The sequence below is a fragment of the Piliocolobus tephrosceles genome, chromosome 3, assembly GCF_002776525.5.
Source record: "Piliocolobus tephrosceles isolate RC106 chromosome 3, ASM277652v3, whole genome shotgun sequence".
Lineage (NCBI taxonomy): Eukaryota > Metazoa > Chordata > Mammalia > Primates > Cercopithecidae > Piliocolobus > Piliocolobus tephrosceles.
Window position 1 is genome coordinate 69,611,082 of NC_045436.1, and position 19,468 is coordinate 69,630,549.

General features: G+C 35.4%; 1 protein-coding gene across 6 annotated transcripts in view; it reads right to left on the minus strand.

Annotated features, from left to right (window-relative positions):
* SNCA (synuclein alpha) overlaps nt 1–19,468 on the minus strand; it is a 115,159-nt gene that overhangs the window by 43,822 nt on the left and 51,869 nt on the right. Inside the window, exon 1 of one of the 6 annotated variants that reach the window (XM_031935321.1) lies at nt 1,891–2,052. The exons of the other annotated variants lie outside the window; for them this stretch is intronic. Coding sequence (XP_031791181.1) covers nt 1,891–2,052 — 162 coding nt within the window. Of the gene's footprint in view, nt 1–1,890; nt 2,053–19,468 lie in introns of those variants that run through there. 6 annotated transcript variants of the gene reach the window in all.

Genomic DNA, 19,468 nt, shown 5'->3' on the forward strand with positions numbered 1-19,468 from the left:
CCAACACGACACCCAGCTAATTTCTGTATTTTTAGTAGAGACGGGTTTCACCATGTTGGCCAGACTCATCTCTATCTCCTGTCCACAAGTGATCCCCCCAACTTGGCCTCCCAAAGTGCTGGGATTACAGGCATGAGCCACCATGCCTGGCCTTATTTATACTATATTAACTCTAATAATCACTATGCCACTTTCTGTTGTAATTCTTTAGGCACTTCTTTTTATGTTTTTAATTAGCATGCAGTTATATAGTTATATATTTATGTTTAGATGTATCTAAACATAAATATATATCTCCAAGTAGCCAATATTCTACATGAAGTGATTAAGGATTTATTTATTCCTGAAATTATGAAAAGTCTGCCTTTTTTTTCTTTGTTGCACCGCGCTACAGTACACACACACGTGGACACACGAATGCACACACATGCACACTGGGTTCTGCTAATTATCACTTCCTTGGTTCCAATCATCTCCCAACCCCTAAGCCACCTGTGTGCATACCAATCTTCCCACTGCCTACCAGCCCCATGTCAGATGACCTCCATCAGTAGTATCTCCATTTACGATGTCTCGCTTTTCTGACACATAGTAACAAGTGAGGTGTTAAGACTAACAAGAGAAAGAAAGCATTATTCTTATCTGCCCAGAAAGAACACAATGAGCAAATTATCTTTTATTTGAGGGAAGAAGGCTTCACTCTACTATATTTTGAAGATATTCCAAAACTGCAACAAACTCTTTAATTATTTTACTTTCATCTTTTACCAAAAAGGCCAACTTTTAGATTGAGGCAATGAAAACTCAGAAACTTTTCTTGGAATGACGTTCAGATTTGAGATGACCACTGTTTCAACACTATTTCAGTTATAACTCTTACTCTATATTCACTTAAGCAAGTTTGATTCTGAAAAATACAAATAGCTTCCTTTCTCTTGAGCTAGGACTGCATTTAGAAGGGAATAAATGGTAGATTTTATTCAAATTTGATGACAGTTTCTTCTTTTTGTGCTATGACACAGTAGCAATGTAGATTGAATGCTTTTACATGTATTTTTAAATTGCCATAGAGAATTATTTGTATGAATCATAGATTTCCAAGGCTGCAAAAGCTAAATAGTGAAGCATATAATAATGGTAGCATTAATTTGAAAAAAAAAATTCTAACTAGCAAAACATGAGTCTAGATGTAGATATCATGTTCAAAAATCACAAAGCAGATTGCCAGCAAAAAATTTAACGAAGTTTTTCCCCTCCGCAAAATTAGCTTTATTTCTTAAAAAAATCCTAATATTTAAATCTATTCACACATTTATAACTATACAAGGGTTTCCTTCTTTCATCAAATAAATAAGTATGAATGAGCAGAATGTTTTAGTATAAGTGTTTACAAAGTTTATTCACACTCAGAACTAAGAAATAAGCAGTAAAAAAAGAGTAAATAAAAACAAATGAATTCTTTTCCCCCGCCCTCTCTGTTTGTTTCCAATCACTTAAATCCTTTTGATGATAAATCATAAGTAGCTTCATGCTTTAGTTCATGTTAACAATATTCTTATATCTACATCATTAATAATCAAAATGGTCTGTCTTTAGTTTTGCTGCCTCTAAGTCAGAGCTCAGTATTGTTGCTCTACAGTACAAATGTTAAGATGATTTTTCAGGAGCTTCTCATCACCTGTACTATAATGCTACTAGCATGAGAGCACCCACCTAGCCTTCTTATCTCAAGTCCTGCCCTGCCACTCTTTTACATACATCCCCTCTCTGATTCACCCTTACACAGAGTCAGAGAGGGCCACACATTTTGCCTTTTCCTGAATTAATATTCGCTTTTTACCCCTTGCTTTAGCACATGTGAATCCATTTGTCCAGCATGCCTTTGCTCACCTGTACACAAGAAGAGCCACATATCAGATCAAAAGGAACATCAAAGGCACTGCTTCTTACAGTCCCATGCCTGTTCCTCCAATTCTCACCACTTCTGGATGCACTGTTTCTCATGAGCTTCCTGAAATATGCTGTGCCTTTTTGCTTTCTGTGTATGGGCATCTCCAGTGCCAAAGTAAGAGGAGATTTCTGCAGAATTTCAGGAAGTTAATATCCTAGTGGCAGTTCTCAGACAATGGGAGACAGGAGCTAATGATTGTTTCTTCGTTTTGTCCTTCAGGTGATAATTCAGAAAACCAATCTGCACAATGCTCGAGAAGGTGCGGAGATTTAGAGCCCTCATTGCCCTCAGTGCGGTATCTTTATATTGGCTTTTTCTCCTTATTCATCACATGCTCCTGTTTCCCAAGATTACCACCCACATATACTACTTGCACCCCACACTATATTTCAGGCTCTGCTTTCAGGGTAATGAAACCAAGCTAAAGGCAAAATCCAACTTTTGTTTAAACTCATCCTGCTTCTGAGCTCCCAAGATCCCTGAACCGACTTCTCTTATAGAATTTATTATAGAAAGTTCTTTAAGCATGAGATTTCTGTAGTTTATCTCCACTGTCAATATAGTCTCTGGCCAATGAAAGCTGTTCAGTTAATGTGTGGTGATTCAATACGTGCACTAGTAATTCTCATTTATGAACGTTTTGTTAAATCGTGACCTGTAGGAAATAGGCATGTAAAATGCACCTGTAAGTTTTATAGCACCTAGTACTGAGTGACAGCTAAAAAATATTTGTAGAATGAAAGAAAACAAAGGAAGCTGACTCACCAAAACAATACACATGGCCAAAGCCTGGAAAAAAGTAACAGTGTCCCATTGTAACTTCTGGGATGTATGAGGAAGAAAGAAAAACAAGATTGGCACCTTTTCTCAGACTTTAGACCAAGAGATATTAACTTGGAGAGGGGAAAGCATATAGTCTGAAGAGAAATGGGACTAACGAAGGTATCACTTTCTTTTAGTATCTCTCAGACAGAGTCAGACTTGCTGCAATGCAATCCCGAGGCAGCACTGCACTGGACAAGGTACGAGCACTCTGACCATTCATATTTTTATTCTTTTTTTTCTTTGAGATGGAGTCTTGCTGTGTCACCCAGGCTGGAGTGCAGTGGCGTGATCTCAGTTCACTGCAACCTCTGCCTCCTGGGTTCAAGTGATTCTCCTGCCTCAGCCTCCCAAGTAGCTGGGAATACAGGCACCTGCCACCATGTCTAGTTATTTTTTTTTTTTTTTTGTAAATTTTTTGTATTTTTAGTAAAGACAGGGTTTCACTATGTTGGCCAAGCTGGTCTTGAACTCTTGACCTTGTGATCCGCCCGCCTTGGCCTCCCTCAAAGTGCTAGGATTACAAGCATGAGCCACCGTGCCCAGCCCATATTTTTATTCTTAAAGACCCAGAACTATATGCACTAGTGTTCCCCAAGTTTTCTTCTTTGTCTTTTAACATTCCAGGAAAACATGTTAGTTTAGCATAGATATTGAGTGTTTTTGCTAGATCATGCATAGTTCCATATCCTTTTGACCCTCTGTTTGCTGTAGCCAGCCTTGATTCCTTGGATTCATGGTCACTCTATACCATATTCACTAATCCACCAATGAAAGGTTATATAATTTATAACAATCAACTCAGGGTTTTCTAATAACAATCTTTATCAATGTTCTATAGGCTTGAAAATTAATATTTATACCATTGTGCATAAAATACAATAAAAACTTTAACTTAATAACAAATTCATGCATACTTTTACAACCTTATTAGTCATTCAGAAGTAAATGTGGACTCCAGTTTTGCAGGTAGGGGTTTACAGAAGTATGTTTTACTAAAGTTTGGAGAAAAGATCAGTATAAAAATATGAAATTTTACCAATAGCATTATTAGAAATAGTTAAAAGACAAAGTTTAAGTATTTTCATAATCATATAACTTTTTAAGTGACTGAATGACTAAAGAAACATTTAGTTAATTCTGAAATATTTGTTGTAAAATTTCTATGTGTTTTGAGGAAAAATACTTTTATTCAGTCATAAAATTTTCCACTTAGAGAAACAATTTGTTTACTTGAAAAATTATCAAATTTTCAAGTAAAAGTGGTTATACTGGCAAGTTATTAAAACATAGATAAAAGTTCTTCCCACACTTAGACACATGATTAGAAAAAAAGGCAATAAGATTTTCACATAGAATTCTAAGGTTAAATAGAATTCACTTGTGTTTGCTTGTCTAAGATGCAATGAGATTTGGAGGCAATGGGGGTGGACTCTATCAAATCAGACACATGGAAGAGGTCATAATGTGAGAATATATATTTCTTCATTTTCTCACTCCACATTTGAAATAACAATTTGCAAGAGTTTTGCTTTGCTCAAAACTCAGTATTAGGCCTGATTAGCTAAAATGCTCAGATTTCCATTCAATCCTTAAAAACAGATCCACACTTATTCATTCTTCACACCTCTCCCCTCGCCCTCTCACACCCAAATTGTTAACTTTTTTCTCTATTCTCACATTTATAGTCTGGTTCAGACTTCTGTGATCTCTCACTTACACTTGTGGTTAAATTTCTGAAGTGAAATTCCTATCCCTAATTTCCTCTCTTAATTCTATGCATGTCATCAGACTTGCAATTTTTTCTAAACCCAAATGTGATTTCACTAGACTCCTGTTAAAAAACTGTCAATGCATCCACATTGCCCACTGGCTGTAGAGTTCAAACTAGAGTCATTCACTACTTAGACAACCAGCTTCCCAGCTCCACCTCTGGGTATTCTTTCTCTTGCTTTCAAGATGGTGTTGAGAATACGAAATGAATATGACAGCCACTGCTCTCAGTGAGCTCATAGTCTAAGTGAGGAGACAGATGAGCAGATCATCACAAAAGAAATTGGCAAGTGCAATGACAAAAGTGTGCACAGGTGCAATGAGAACCAAGAGGAAGAATACATAATAAGCCTGGGGAAGAAGAGAAGATTCAGGGAGACTTACTGGAGGATGCAATGCCCTCAGAAAGTCTTGAACTGTAGGTAACAGTTGGTTAAGAGAAGGGGAAAGAAAGAAAAGGAAAGAACAGCAGAGGGTGCCTAAGTAAGAAAAGCCTGGGTAATACTGCCAAAAGAAACCTACAATTAAATGCAATTCCCATCAAAACACCACCAACATTCTTCACAGAACTAGAAAAAAAGCCTAAAATTCATATGGAACAAAAAAAGAGCCCACATAGCCAAAGCAAGATTAAGCAAAAAGAACAAATGTGGAGGCATCACATTACCTGCTTTCAAACTATACTATAAGGCCATAGTCACCAAAACAGCATGGTACTTATATAAAAACAGGCACATAGACCAATGAAACAGAATAAAGAACCTAGAAATAAACACAAATACTAACAGTCAACTGATCTTTGACAAAGCAAATACAAACATGAAGTGGGGAAAGGACATCCTATTCAACAAATGGTACTGGGATAATTGGCAAGCCACAGGTAGGAGAATGAAACTGGATCCTCATCTCTCACTTTATACAAAAATCAACAAGATAGATGAAAGACTTAAATCTAATACCTGACACTATAAAAATTCCAGAAGATAACATTAGAACAACCCTTCTAGACACTGGCTTATTCAGGGATTTAATGACCAAGAATCCCAAAGCAAATGTGATAAAAAACAAAGATAAATAGCTGGGACTTAGTTAAACTAAAGAGCTTTTGTATGTCAAAAGGAATATTCAGCAAAGTAAACAGAAAACCCGCAGAGTGGGAGAAAATCTTCATAATCTGTACATCTGGCAAAGGACTAATAGTCAGAATCTACAACGAACTCAAACAAATTAGCAAGAAAAAAACAAACAATCCCATCAAAAAGTGGGTTAAGGACATGAATAAACAATTCTCAAAAGAAGATATACAAATGGCCAACAAACATGAAAAAATGCTCAACATCACTAATGATCAGTGAAATAAATACAAATCAAAACCACAGTGGAATACTACCTTACTCCTGAAAGAATGGCCATAATAAAAAATCACAAAAGAATAGGTGTTGGCATAGATGCAGTGAAGAGGGAACACTTCTACACTGCTGGTGGGAACAACTATTGAAGAGAGTATAGTGATTCACACGTATGTTTATTGTGGCACTATTCACAAGAACAAAGACTTGGAACCGACCCAAATATCCATCAATGACAGACTGGATTAAGAAAACATACACCATGGAATACAATGCAGCCATAAAAAAAGGATGAGTTAATGTCCTTTGTAGGGATATGGATGCAGCTGGAAATCATCATTCTCAGCAAACTATCACAAGAACAGAAAACCAAACACTGCATGTTCTCACTCATAGGTGGGAATTGAACAATGAGATCACTTGGACACAGGAAGGGGAACATCACACACCAGGGCCTGTTGTGGTGTGGGGGTAGGGGGTAGGGGGGAGGGATAGCATTAGGAGATATACCTAATGTAAATGACAAGTTAATGGGTGCAGCACACCAACATGGCACATGTATTCATATGTTACAAACCTGCATGTTGTGCACATGTACCCTAGAACATAAAATATGATTTTAAAATAAATAAATAAATAAAAGAACTAAAAATAGAACTACCATTTGATCCAGTAATCCCACTACTGGGTGTCTGCCCAGAGGAAAAGAAGTCATTATACGAAAAAGATACTTGTACACACGTTTATAGCAGCACAATTCACAATTGCAAAATCGTGGAACCAACACAAATGACATTAATCAATGAGTGGATAAAGAAACTCTCTGTCTATACCTATATCTATATCTATACCTATATCTATATCTATATTTATATCTATAATATCACATATATATCATATATATCACATATATGTATCTCATATATATGCATATATATATATGATGAAATACTATTCAGGAAAGGAATGAATTAATGGCACTCACAGCAACCTGGATGAGACTGGAGACTATAATTCTAATTGAAGTAACACAGGAATGAAAAACCAAACATGTATGTTCTCACTCATAAGTGACAGCTAAGCTATGAGGATGCAAAGGTATAAGAATGACACAATGGACTTTGGGGACTCAGGGGAAAAGGGTGGGTAGAGGACAAGGGAAAAAAGACTACAAATTGAGTGCAGTGTATACTGCTCGGGTGATAGGTGCACCAAAATCTCACAAATCACTGCTAAAGAACTTACTCATGTAATCAAATACCACCTGTTCCCCAAAAGCTTATGGAAATTTTAAAAAATGTAGAAAAAGAAAATAAACAAAAACCTGGGTAGAAGCAGCTTGGTACTGCTGATGTCCAAATGACACTTCTGTGAAGCTTTCCACAGTCTTCTCTTTAAGAGTTCAATTCTTGTTTCTCTGTGCTCTCACATTACTTTATACTTATATCCATTACTGCACCCATAACAATGAACTATGACTGAGACAGTACAACCTCTATTCACCTTTGCATCTCCAATCCCTAGAGTCTGCCCACCTTGCATGATTTGCACAAATGTTCTGTGATTGTATACACAGAACATTTGATGTATCTTATAGGTACATAAGATCGATTAAGTGGAGATGGAAATTTTACAACTTTTTGTTTTTGAAATTTTATAACTTCCAATGATGGAATCACAGAAACTGGGAGAGTTAGCACATGCTCATAAACTTTCCTTGTAAACTATGTGGAATCTTGTAAACTATGTTTAAACATTAGAGGCAAAAAAACTAATATGGAAAAATATTCCCAACAATTTGATATTTGATGTCCCAAACTACTGTGGAATTGGTTGTAAGAAAAAACAACAAACTACCCTGCTGATTTCCCATGAAGCTTAACCCTCTCTCACATTTCAGAACCAGCCTGACTTAAGCCTCTACGTACTTAAACAGCTTCAAATGCCTATCTGAGACAGCATTGTGATGGGTCTCTGCCCCTGTCTGTCTGTCCATAATAGGTACTAATTCACTTTTCTTTAGTTGTTGGACCTAGGACACAATAAACACCAAGTTACATTTCTGTTAGTTGCATCTTGGAAGTGCCTGAGAACTGATCACTGGGCACCTACCTTTTTACCTAAGTCTCCCCTAATGTTGGTCTGTTTACCTGTTAGTGGTAGAGCCTGGTGCATAGAATTATCTCCTTGCCATCTGTGTCCCACAACACATATCTTGCATGGGCCCTTTCCTGAGAGGGGTGCTTTTAAGTCAAAGTTCCAGATACCTAGTTCCCCTGCCCCAGGTGCCTCAATTTGTACACCTAGGATCCTACTTTGAATCTTCTCCTCAATGACAAGTATCTGTACTCATTTAGTTTGGGTCCATGCCATGTTCCTGCAGGAACTGAAACCCACCTACTCCTTGATGACCTTCCAGGATGCTTGTCTGTACTATAGTGGACCTCCCTTCCTGCCTCACAGATGTCCAAGTGTGTGTGTGTGTGTGTGTGTGTGTGTGTATTTGGTTTTTACTGGATTCCTGAGGAAGGCCTTCCACTGAACTTCATTCATGTGCTTTGCTACCTGTTAGAAAACGTAACCTAATGTAAATGTGAACCTCTGGTGCCTCTAGTTTTACTGAGTTTTGCTGTATAAATCTTGGTTCCTGGTTCTTTCTGTTGCCCTGTTATGAGATGTATCACCCTAAGCCAAGCCCAAACACTAAGATAACAAGCACTAAAGATGACGAATATTCTGAAGAGTTTTCAGGAAACATATGAATGTCACAGAATTGTTTGCAGCCAACACCTCAGTACCAGTAACAGATATTTCATGTTATATAGTGGGGTCCTTAAGAAACACTACACCAGCCTGTAAAGCCCATTGATTAGTAACGTGCAAATTATTTTTCAAATGTCTTTCCAAATCTATTGCACAAAATAATAAAAATACTATTTTGAAAATTATGCATGAGCCATTTATTGTTAGCAGAATATTTTATCTTAAATTTTAAATATTTGTTAGAATGTATAAAATATATGTTAGGTTGGTGCAAAAGTTATTGCAGTTTTGGTCAGTACTTTTGATGGCAAAAACTGCAATTACTTTGCACCAACCTAATACGTAAAAATATATGCAGCTGACCAACATTGAACAATATAGGTTTGAACTGCACAAGTCTGCTTACATACAAGTGTCTTCTGCCTCTGCCACCCCTGAGAGAGCAAGACCCACACCTCCACTTCCTCCTCTCCTAAGCCTAATCAACATGAAGACAACCAGGATGAAGATCTTCATAATAATCCATCTCCACTGAATGAATGGTAAACGTATTTTTTCTTCCTTATGGATTTTTAATAACATTTCCTTACTTTACTATAAGAATACAATGTATAATACATATAACTTACAAAATGCATGTTAATCTACTATTTATGGCATCAGCAAGGCTTCTAGTCAACAGTAGGCTATTAGCACTTATGTGGGTTTTTGACTGCTTGGGGGATTGGCACCCCTAACCACTGTGTTGTGCGAGAGTCCACTGTATATTAGTTAGTATTTATAAAATTAGAATATATTTTTAAAAGCACTCTAAAATCTTGAAATTTTGATATAAAACAATTACAGCCTTCAAATTTTCATTCCTGCCTCTCAACTCTTTTCTTTTAAAACATTCTGCACATCTCCATCACTTTAATTATTATAAAGCTTCCATTTTATCATGTTATTTCTCTTATTCAAGGTTTTCAAGGATCTGATTAAATCTCACTCTTGTATGACTAGTTGCCAGACAATCAACTCTTTACAACAATTATTTATTCTTCTTCAAAATTATTGTCTCAGGGTCCACAAGGAAAAATGGCAGATACGAGGGAAAATTCCAGATCTTTCCACTGAAATCATCTACCCAAATGAGAAGGAACCAGAAAACACAAAAATAATTCTGGCAATCTGATAAAGCAAGTTTCTCTAACACCCCAAAAAGATCATACTAGCTTTCCAGCAATGGATCCAAACCAAGAAGAAATCTCTGACTTGCTCGATAAAGAATTCAGAAGGTTGATTATTAAGTTACTCAACGAGGCACCAGAGAAAGGTGAAAACCAACTTAAAGAAATTTTAAAACAATACCAGATAAGGATGAAAAAGTCTCCAGAGAAATAGATATCATTAAAGAAAGTCAATCACAACTCCTGGAAATGAAAGACACACTTAAAGAATTGCAAAATACACCGGAAGTTTTCAACAATAGAATCAAACAAGTAGAAGAAAGAACTTCAGGGCTCTAAGACAAGGCTTTCAAATTAACCCTATCTGACAAAGATGAAAAAAGAATAAAATAGTGGACAAAGCCCCCATGAAGTTTGGGATTATGTTAAACTACCAAACAATAGAATAATTGGTGTTCCTGAAGAAAAAGAGAGATCTAAAATTTAGGAAAACATATTTGAGGGAATAATCAAGAAAAACTTCCTAGTCTTACTAGAGATCTAGATATCCAAATATAAGAAGCACAGAGAACACCTGGGAAATTCAATGCAAAAAGATTACCACCTGGGCACACAGTCATCAGGTTATCTAATGTCAAGATCAAGAATCTTAAGAGCTGTGAGGCAAAAGCATCAGGTAACCTATAAAGGAAAACATAGCAGATTAACAGCAGATTTCTCAGCATAAACCCTCTAGCCAGAAGAGATCGGGCCTTATATTTAGCTTCTTAAGCAAAATAATTATCAGCCGATAATTTTGTATCCAGTGAAACTAAAGTTCATAAATTAAAGAGAGATAAAGCCTTTTTCAGACAAAGAAGTGCTGAGATAGTTTGCCACTACCAAGCCAGAACTAAGAAATGCTAAAAGGAGCTCTAAATCTTGAAACAATACCTTGAATACATCAAAATAGAACCTCCTTAAAGCATAAATTTCACAGGACCTATAAAATAATTACACAATTAACAACAACAACAAGGTATTGAGGCAACAATGATGAACAGAACAGTACCTCATACCTCAATACTAATGTTGAATGTAAATAGCCTAAATGCTATGCTTAAAAGGTACAGAATGGAAGAATGGATAAAAATCCATCCACCAAATATTTGCTGTCTTCAAGAGACTCGCCTAACACATAAAGACTCACATAAACTTGAGGTAAAGGGGTGGAAAAAGATATTCCATGCAAATGGAAACTAAAAGAGAGCAAGAAGAGCTGTTCTTATATCCGACAAAACAGATTTTAAAGCAACAACAATTTAAAAAGACAAAGAGAGACATTATATAATGATAAAATAATTAGTTCAATAGGAAAAATTTACAATCCTAAGTATATATGCACCTAACACTTGGGCTCCCAAATTTATAAAGCAATTACTACTAGACCTAAGACATGAGATAGACAGCAACACAATAATAGTGGGGGACTTCAATACTCCACTGACAGCACTAGACATGTCATCAAGACAGAAAGTCAAAAAAGAAACAATGGACTTAAACTATACCTAGAACAAATATACTGAATAGATATTTACAAAACATTCTACCCAACAACTACATCCTTTTCATCAACACATGGAATATTCTCCAAGACAGACCATATGAACAAGTCTCAATAAATTTAAGAAAATCAAAATTATATCAAGTACTCTCTCAGACCACAGTGGAATAAAACTGAAAATTAACTCCAAAAGAAACACTCAAAACTATACAAATACATGGAAATTGAATAATCTGCTCCTGAATGATCTTTGGGTCAACAATGAAATCAAGAAAGATGAAAATTTTAAAAATATTTGAACTCAACAATAATAATGACACAACTTATCACAACCTCTGGGATATAGCAAAAGCCATGTTAAGAGCAAAGTTCATAGCCTTAAATGTCTACATCAAAAAGTCTGAAAGAGCACAAACAGACAATCTGAGCTTATACCTCAAGGAACTAGAAAAACAAGACAAAGCAAACCTAAATGCAGCAGAAGAAAAGTAATAACAAAGATCAGAATAGAATAAATAAAATTGAGGTTTGGCATGGTGGCTCACACCTGTAATTGCAGCACTTTGGGAGACCAAGGTGGGTAGATCACTGTAAGTCAGTAGTTCAAGACCAGCTTGGTCAACATGGTGAAACCCCATCTCTACTAAAAATACAAAAATTAGCCAGGTGTGGTGGTGGGCACCTGTAATCCCAGCTACTTAGGAGGCTGAGGGGGGAGAATCGCTTGAACCTGGAAGGCAGATGTTGCAGTGAGCCAAGATCATACAGTTGCACTCCAGTCTGGGTAACAAGAGTGAGACTCCGTCTCAAAAAATAAAAATAAATAAATAAATAAATAAATAAATAAATAAATAAATAAATAAAATTGAAACACAAAATACAATACAAAAGACAGATGAAACAAAAACCTGGTTCTTTGAAAAGATAAACAAAATCAACAGACCATTGGCAAGATTAATGAAGAAAACAAGAAAAAAGATCCAAAAAAGCTCAATTAGAAATGAAATGGGAGATACTACAACTCATACCACAGAAATAAAAAAGATCATTCGAGGCTACTGTGAACACACTTATGTACACAAGCTAGAAAACCAAGAAGAGATGGACAAATTCCTGGAAATATACAACCCTCCCAAATTAAAACAGGAAGAAATAGAAACTCTTAACACAGCAATAATGCATAGTGAGAGTGAAACAGTAATAGAAAAAATGTCAAGAAAGAAAAATGTCTAGGACCGGATGGATTCACGAGTGAACGCTATCAGAAATTCAAAGAAGAATTGGTACAAATTCTATTGAAACTATTCCAAAAGATAGAGAAAGAGGGAATCCTCCCTAAATCGTTCTATGAAGCCAGCATTACCCTAATATCAAAACCAGGAAAGGACATAACAAAAAAAGAAAACTACAGACCAATATTCCTGATGAACAGCGATGTAAAAATCCTCAACAAAATACTAGCTACCTGAATCCAGTGGCATATCAAAAAGATAATCCACCATGATCAAGTGGGTTTCATACCAGGGATACAGGGTTGCTTTAACATATGCAAGTCAATAAACGTGATATACCACATAAACAGAAGTAAAAACAAAAATCATATGATAATCTCAGTAGATGCAGAAAAAGCATTAGACAAAATTCAGCATTGCTTTACAATTAAAACCCTCAGCAAAACTGGCATAGAAGAGACATACCTTAAGGTAATAAAAGCCACCTATGACAAACCCACAGCCAACATTATATTGAATGGGGGAAAAGTCGAAAGCATTTCCCATTGAGAGCTGGAATAAGACAAGAATGCCTGCTTTCACCACTTCTATTCAACATAGTACTGGAAATCCTAGCCAGAGCTATCAGACAAGAGAAAGAAATAAAGAGCATCCAAATTGCTAAAGACGCAGTCAAACTGTTGCTGCTTGCTGATGATATGACTGTATACCTAGAAAACCCCAAAGACTCATCCAAAATGCTCCTAGATCTGATAAATTAATTCAGTAAAGTTTCCAGATACAAAATCAATGTACACAAATCAGTACCAGTGCTATACACCAACAGCAACAAAGCTGAGAATCAGATTAAGAACTTGACCCCTTTTACAACAGCTGCAAAACAAAACAAAACAAACAAACAAACAAACAAAACAACTTAGGAATACACCTAACCAAAGAGGTGGAAGATCTCTACAGGAAAACTACAAAATATTGCTCACAGAAATCACTGACAACAGAAACTAATGAAAACACATCCCATATTCATGGATTGGCAGAAGTAATATTGTGAAAGTGACCACACTGCCAAAAACAATCTATAAATTCAATGCAACTCCCATCAAAATACCACCATCACTCTTCACAGAACAAGAAAAAAAATCTTAAAATTCATATGGAACAAAACAACAGCCCACACAGCCAAAACAAGACTAAGCAAAAATAACAAATCTGGAGGCATTAGATTACCGAACTTCAAGCTATACTACAAGACTATAGTCAGGAACATAGCATGGTACTATTATAAAAATAGACATGTAGATCAATGGAGCAGAGTAGAGAATCCAGAAATAAAGCCATATACTTACAGCCAACTGATCTTCAACAAAGTGAGCAAAAACATAAGGTGGGGAAAGGACATCCTGTTTAACAAATGGTGTTGGGATAATTGGCAAGCCACATGTAGAAGAATGAAACTGGATCCTCATTGCTCACCTTATACAGAAATCCACTCAAGATGGATCACAGACTTAAATCTAAGACCTGAAACCTTAAAAATTATAGAAGATAAGATTGGTAAAACTCTTCTAGACATTGACTTAAGCAAAGAGTTCATGACCAAGAAACCAAAAACAAAAATGTAACAACAAAAAAGATAAATAGATGGGACTTAAAACTATAAAGCTTCTGCACAGCAAAAGAAATAATCATCAGAGTAAACAGACAACCCACAGAATGGGAGAAAATAGCTGTAAACTATACATCTGACAGAAGACTAGTATCCAGAATCTACAACAAACTCAAACAAATCAGTAAGAAAAAAACAAATAATCCCATCAAAAAAGTAGGCTAAGGACATGAATAGACAATTGTCAAAAGAAGATATACAAACAGCCAATGAACATATGAAAAAATTCTCAACACCTCTAATGACCAGGGAAATGCAAATCGAAACCACAGTGTGATACCACCTTACTCTTGCAAGAATTTCCATAATTAAAAATTTTTAAAAATAGATGTTGGCATGGAAGTGGTAAAAAGGGAACACTTTTTTACACTGCTGGTAGGAACGTAAACTAGTAAAACCACTGTGGAAGACAGTTATGGAGATTCCTTAAAGAACTAAAAGTAGAACAACCACTTGTTCCACTCTTGGGTATCTACCCAGAGGAAAAGAAGTCATTATATGAAAAAGACGCTTGCACATGCATGTTTATAGCTGCACAATTCGCAATTGCAAAAATATGGAACCAATCTAAATATCCATCAACCAATGAGTGGATAAAGAAAATGTGATATATTTACATATATATATATATATTAATCGATCAAGTGATTTGCAGTGGATTCTTATATGCTATGTAAGGGTATATGTGAGACCCTATACCTGAGGCTCTCTATATAAAGAAGTATAATTCAGTGTAAGGTGTGTATTATATATATTTATGTAATATATATATAAATATATATATTTATGTAATATATACATAAATATACTTATATATGTGTGTATGTGTGTGTGTATATATATAAAACATGGGGGGTTGTGTGGACACTATGGAATACTACTCAGCTGTAAAAAGGAACAAAATAATGGCATTTGTTGCTACATGGATAGAGTTGGAGACCATTATTCGAAATGAAGTAACTCAGGAGTAGATAAACAAACATTACATGTTCTTATTTACAAGTGACACCTAAACTAAAGGATGCAAAGGCATAAGAATGATCTAATGGACTCTAGAGACTTGAGGGGATGGGTGGGAGGAAGGTGAGGAATAAAAGACTGCACATCAGGTGCAGTGTATGCTGCTCAGGTTATGAGTGCACCAAAATCTCAGAAATCATACCTAAACAACTTTCTCACATAACCAAAAACAACCTGCTCCCCCAAAACTATTGAAATAATAATAAAGTTAATTTAAAAATTATTGTCTATAACACCAATATATTATTATTTACTAATGCATTCCTTTTAATGTATTATGTTATTTGCCATTAATTAAATTAGTAGTTATACTATTAAGCTGTTGTTATAATTAATTAATTAACCTGCCTTTATCAATTAGATTATAAAACCCTGAAGGCAACTGAGTAGAGGCCCAATAAGTGATTGCTGAATTGAAATGCTGAACTGAATTATACTTCTTTATATAGAGAGCCTCAGGTATAGGGTCTCACATATACCCTTACACAACATATAAGAATCCACTGCAAATCACTTGGTCGATTAATCAACTGGTTGTACTTTGTAACAAGGTTTGCACAACTAAAATATCTTTCAGGAAAAGTGTAAAATATATTTCATTAATCTGTAGAAATGCAACTGGAAGTTTTGTGGCTTCCTCGTTTGAACTCGGCTCAAGAAGGCAAAACCTTTATAGACCCATAGTTTCCCCCCTAGGTACTGCTCTTTCACACATTTCTAAGCCTGACTAGATACATTGTAAGAGCTGTGGTCACATAAGAGGTAGTTATCTCAGTAACATGCAACACCAGTCATGGAAAAAGAAAAGTAAGTGTCCAAAAGAGTAGAGAATCCTGATGGCAGCTCACATTTACTCTTAAACAGGAGGCCCTCTTCTTAAATTCTCAGGTAAGTGACTCTGTAATAAGAGGATTGTGTAGCATTTACCTAACAGCTTTACTTTAGGACTGTATACTGGTCTTAGGTATTTTAAAAACTTGGTATATTTTGTTTCTAAATAAGAATATTACAAAAAATTTCCTAACATTTATATAACATAATTCTCAAAGTAGATATAGCCAAATAACTGATTTTTGCTAGTTTTTTTGCAGATATTTGTCTTTTATGTACATGGCCAGAAACCACTTAGAACTGGTATAAAAACAAGTTAAGAAGCAGAATGTCAGTTGGTTCCTTTCTCTGTCCCAGAGCGCAGTGTTTCATTAGGAATTTTTCATCAAAAATAATAATGCGGAAGGTGTGACTTTTACAGTTTTCATATCTTCATATGTGGTGAAATTGTTTTAGTAATGTGAGAGTAAGTATGATCTAGAAAAGAAAAATATCTTTAGATTTGAGAACAGGTGGTTAAAAATAATCATGACAGTGATTCAAGGTGAATGACCTACATGCTAAACTTGTTTCAATTTTTAAAAGCCATTACTAACTGAAAACGCCCTGCTTTAGCTGAACCAACACTTACAAGCATTTTTTAAAGATGTCTTGATACCTTCAGAAAAGTTCGCTTGCTGCTAGTTTCCTCTGGAGCAACAGTGGGAAACCCCAGGTGGTTATTCCTTTGTGAATATAAGCATCCACATGAAATTGGTTGTTTCTGCATGCACAGGCAAACATGTTTTGTTATACTAACGTCTGAAGTACAAATAAAATGTAGAATCATTTTATTCTATAGACTTCCAAGCCTAATTCTATTACTAACTAGTTCCATCAATAAATTATTATTTATCTTCTATCCAAAGGTCACTTGAAGGTCCTATCACTTTGGTGTGAGAAGAATCGGGTAAGACAAAAAGTTAGGCTTGCACCAGTTATCAACAGAATATTAAGAAAGATTTTTAAGAAGGAAAATAGCAGTTCCAGGTTCCAGATATTTGATACTTTTTTCACCAGAAAATAGGAAAGACAAACAGACTGGGTCTGCAATGTATTTTCAAATCAAACTTCTATTCTTCTATTTAATATATTTTTACAGAGATGACTTGAGAAAACACACATTTCTTCTGAATCTTTATGTATAAATTTTTGACGGATCAGACACTCTTACTTGAATTAGGTGATGTCACATCTTTATCTATTGCTATGTACTGTTGTTTCTGTAGCCAAATGAATGGGCCATTGGCAATCAAGCCAAACAAATTTTGCTTTTACATCCAATTTTAGCATTAATCTACAGACATGGCTTTTCAATAGTGGAAACGATATCTTCCATTTTTAGTCCAAATTTAAGTTTAGTTAAAGTTACATTTTGGGAAAAGTGTTTTATCATTTTTTTTTTCACTTGTGGGATGAAAAGTAGGATTAAACAGCCCATTATCTCTACTTTCTCTAACTGCCTTTACTAAAATTGTAAAATATTTCTTTTGAAGAAATAAGACATAATATTTGCCATTAAATTCTAAAAATACGAAACTAAGCAGATGCTAAGGCAATTGTGTTTCAACTGTGGGCTTATAAACTCTAGTTTTTTTCAGGATGGACACATAAAGACAGATTTTTAAAATACTGGCCTGGAGAATAGGGAGAGAGGAGGTAACAAAAAAGCATCTATATTACTTATATGAGACAAATCTTTTTATAATATCTATAATTAAAACATTTTAAAGTATCTATAAATATTTCTGTACTAAAATACAATATACAGCATTATAGTTTATGGCCTGTGATTTATGGTAATCATTGTGCGTTTTTTCTGAATTAATTTTATAAGTGAACAAGCAAAGTGACCAAGAGAATGATCTACGATGCAAAAATAACTTTCAATGATAAAAAGCCTGAAGTACAACAAAGAAGTCAGAGGCAGGGCTAGATAAAATAGCACTGAATATACTAAGAAGGTGAAGAAAAAGACGAAGAGTATGTTGTGGCTTAACCCCATATTTCCCCATGACAGAAGGACAGATACTAAATCTGAGGACAACTCAATAACAGTCAATAATTATCAGCCAAATCAATGGATGAATAGGTGGATGGATGAATGCATAGATGAATGCTTGTGCCTGGGAACCCTTCTGTCATCATGCATAAGCAGCCTGAGTTTTAGATAATGCCATATGACATGCTTTCTCCACTGTGAATAAACAGACCTAAAGACAGGCACTAGGAGACCCTGGGACCATAAAGCTCAGATTGTTACAATAAGAGGAGGGAGAGAAAGCTCCTTGTTGAAGAAAAGTTTTGCACACTTGATAAACAATATTTCTACTAATGAACAGAGAAAGCTTGACTTAAAAGGACACATTTATATTAGATGTCATTACTATCTAGATGCCATTACTCTCAAGCATCTGTCAGGTAAAGGAGAGGGGATGCCTGTAATTTTTTCTTTAAATACTGCTTTTTCTAAGATAGCTTGGGAATTGGGAGTTGCGAGTTTGTATTTCCGTAGCTTAAAAATATAAAACTGATGAAGAAGGGAGACATCACCAACAGAGCGGGCCTTCAACACTTTCAGAACATAGAAGGTTTCATAATACGGAGGCTGTAACACTAAGAAAAAGCAATATTTATTCTAGTGCCCAATCTACCATGAGAAAGTTTTGCGACTTTGGGCAAGTCAGTTAATTACTCCGGGTTTGAAGATGAGTCTGAATACAAGAGCCTATAATGGTTCCTTCCAACACCGGGACTGGTGGTTCTGCAGCCATAGTTACATCTGGAAACTCCACTGGTGTTTCTGGAGCTTCCCAAGAGTATCAGGAATTCAATATGCAGTCATAAAAAATTATGGATCATGTTCTCTAAATACAACACTGCCAAGTGTGTGAAGAGATATCTTTATTAAAATTTCTCTTAAGTTGTTCCTTCTTAAAGGTAGCGAAAGCTGAGCACATCTTAAAAATTCATTTAGAATTCATATTACTCAATTACACTTGACTATAACACCTAAGAACCTAGTCATTTTCCTTTTGTAGTAACAATATATTTTATTTGAAATATGTGAATGTTTACTTAGTCATTGTAATCTACATGAAAAATTTAACCTTAAAATATCTCTATTTTAGAAATATGAAATGAGACTATCAATCAGTATTTATGAAGCAATGTTTGTTCTCATATAGTGTGGGAAGAGAATGTAAAAGTCTTGCAACACAAAAGGGATTGTTCTCACAAATCATAGGTTTGTAAGATGGGGTGGCAAAATCTTATTGTTTTTAAAGAACCAAGCTGTTCTTCACGAGCA